Source organism: Pundamilia nyererei, unplaced genomic scaffold (assembly GCF_000239375.1).
Source record: "Pundamilia nyererei isolate P.nyererei 1_Seehausen unplaced genomic scaffold, PunNye1.0 scaffold00220, whole genome shotgun sequence".
Classification (NCBI taxonomy): Eukaryota; Metazoa; Chordata; class Actinopteri; order Cichliformes; family Cichlidae; genus Pundamilia; species Pundamilia nyererei.
The window spans coordinates 403,626-406,165 of record NW_005187621.1 but is presented as its reverse complement, the minus strand read 5'-3'; the positions used below and the strand labels follow the sequence as shown (position 1 = coordinate 406,165).

General features: G+C 40.2%; 1 protein-coding gene across 1 annotated transcript in view; it reads left to right on the top strand.

Annotated features, from left to right (window-relative positions):
* LOC102211259 (ras-related protein ralB-A-like) overlaps positions 1–1,631 on the top strand; it is a 7,505-nt gene extending 5,874 nt beyond the window's left edge. The window contains exons 4-5 of the mRNA XM_005748368.2: positions 382–556; positions 643–1,631. Of these exons, the coding sequence (XP_005748425.1) occupies positions 382–556; positions 643–750 (283 nt within the window). The 3' untranslated portion in view covers positions 751–1,631. The remainder of the gene's footprint in view (positions 1–381; positions 557–642) is intronic.
* Positions 1,632–2,540: the final 909 nt, after the last annotated feature.

The following is a 2,540-nucleotide window of genomic DNA, read 5'->3' as shown; positions in this document are numbered from 1 at the left end:
TGTCATGAGACACTCTCACAAACAAAATCACGACAGTTTAGTAACGCAGCATGCTTACAGGAAAGTAACAGTAATCTAATTACTTTTTGCAATAGTAAGCTTTTACATTACTCGTTACTTGAAAAAAGTAATTAGATTAAGTAACGTGTTACTTGTAGTGCGTTACTGCACGTCTGTAGTGGAGATTGACTCACTGTTGGACCCAGCCTCTTGTTGACATTCTAAGAACTGCAGCTTCATTTTCTACCACTGATAAAATGAGAATATTTACTTTAACAGACTAATGAGGGCATCAACGTTTAATAGTCTTGTCTCAAAGAAACTTTGAGGACCATTAATGTAGAGTGACCTGTACTTTGAAAATCTCTCTTGTATTTTCAGGGAGCAGATCCTGCGGGTGAAAGAAGAGGAGGCCATCCCTCTCCTTCTGGTGGGGAACAAGTCAGATCTGGAGGATCGGCGGCAGGTTTCTGCTGAAGAGGCCACGGCAAAGGCAAGCGAGTGGGGCGTCCAATACGTGGAGACCTCAGCCAAGACGAGAGCCAATGTGGACAAGGTAGAGAACAAAAGAAACAAAACAAAGAGCTCTGACCTTTGAGACAAGGCTCTGACCAACAGTTATTCCATGTAATCTGTCTGCAGGTGTTCTTTGACCTCATGAGGGAGGTCCGCAAGAAGAAAATGTCTGAGAGTAAAGACAAAAATTGGCCGAGTGGCAAGAAGAAGAAGAAGCACTGCTGCGTACTCTGAGCTCAGCGGCAACGCGACCGTGTGCCAAAAACCAAAGAAAAGGAAAACTTCTCTGAGAGAGACTGAAGCAGCTTCAGATGAGCAGCTGCAAATGCACTCGATACGTTCACTCCTCACTTGCCAAACACAGAGCACAACACTCTTGTTTCTCTTCTTCTTTGGCGTCTGCTTGTTCTCCACATGATACTACTCACTCTTTGTGCACAGCTGTGAATGGCCTAAAGTATGTGGACACGTCTGCTATATGTCTGGTATTAACGTGCTGCTCATGTCAGCATCTGAGGGCTGTGGGGCAGATTGAAATCGTGCTTTATCTACACAACAATCAGATTACTTTAACTCTCCTCACTGCCAGCTGTGTCCACAAACATATGGCACATGTAGAAGACCACAAGTTTGTTTTGTTTTTTTTCAATAACAGAAGCAGGTCCGTCAATTGTTTGTAAAACTGGAGTTCACAGGAAGCACACAGTCTTTTTATGTGGAGAACAAACAGGTTCGTACACTTCAGAGTGTTTTTCTTTCTCTCAAATCTGAATTTTGTTACTTAAACTGGTGTCTGTGCTCCCACTTGTTTTAAAACCTAATTTTTCTCGTTATTTAGCTCTTTTGTATGTCTGTTTTCAGTATTACAGTATCAGACATTCCTCATATCTGATTATACCACTTCCAGACACTCCTTTTGTAATAAGCTTTCACTTCCTTTATGAATAAAGTCATAATTTATAATCAAAGTTTCAAAGGGAATCAGCCCTTTAAATCATTGCATCATCTGCATATACTCTAATTACACATTTAGCTCGATTAAAGCTGGAATGTGTTTGTTGCTGTCGGCTTGTAGATAAACTCTTCTTAATGTGATAATAAAATGAATAATCAAATTTACAGTGTTTGCTTTATTAAAAAAGAGATTAGCATAATCACAGCTCCACATCTAGCACACTGTCATCTGTCAAAAGTCACTGATACTTAGTTTTCAGTCTGTTTCTGTCCAAAATGAAAGCAGAAGTGTACAACTTTGTTTGTTTGTTTTTTTAAAGAAATGGTTCAGTCAGAATAGAGAATAAATAGAAACGTTGTCATCTTAATCAGCTAGACCTCCTAAATCATCTTTTTCATGGATACCTTGATGTTAAACTTTATTGTAACACCGGGCAGAATGACCACATCGATCATTTCATTCGAGCTGAATGAGTCCGGACAGGTTTTGCCTCTAAGTGTTTGTTTGATTTTGGAAACTGAAGGATCATTTGGACCTGAAAACACAAGAGACAAGCTGTGATGTTGAGTTTTTAAGATAATCTAGGCAGTGTGTGGTTAATGTGATCAAGGCTGAAGCAGTGACACCCAACTGTTGGTAACAGTGAGTGCAGTGAAAGAAGAGGAAGACATGACGGAGAAAGGTTGCATGGCCCTCACTACTGACTTTTACATTCTCCATAATGTTCTGAAGTGCTTGAGTTGAGGGAAACTGAACTGTGACCGTGTAAAATGAATGTATAAATAGAATGAAAGGATCTAGAAAGCTCACAAACCCATATGTTGTTCACATTAGAACAAAGAAAACAAATCGAATGTTTAGACACACTTTGGACTGAAGAGGATGGCATCATTAGGCTTGTTATTAACGCTTAGTTCAAAGCCTACATCTCTCTATGAAGGTGCATCAGTGCTTATGGAACTGGCAGGTTGCACATCTGGAAAGGCACCATCAATGCTAAAAGGTGTGCATCTATGCGCACCGCATACAGGGAGTGCAGAATTATTAGGCAAATGAGTATTTTGTCCAC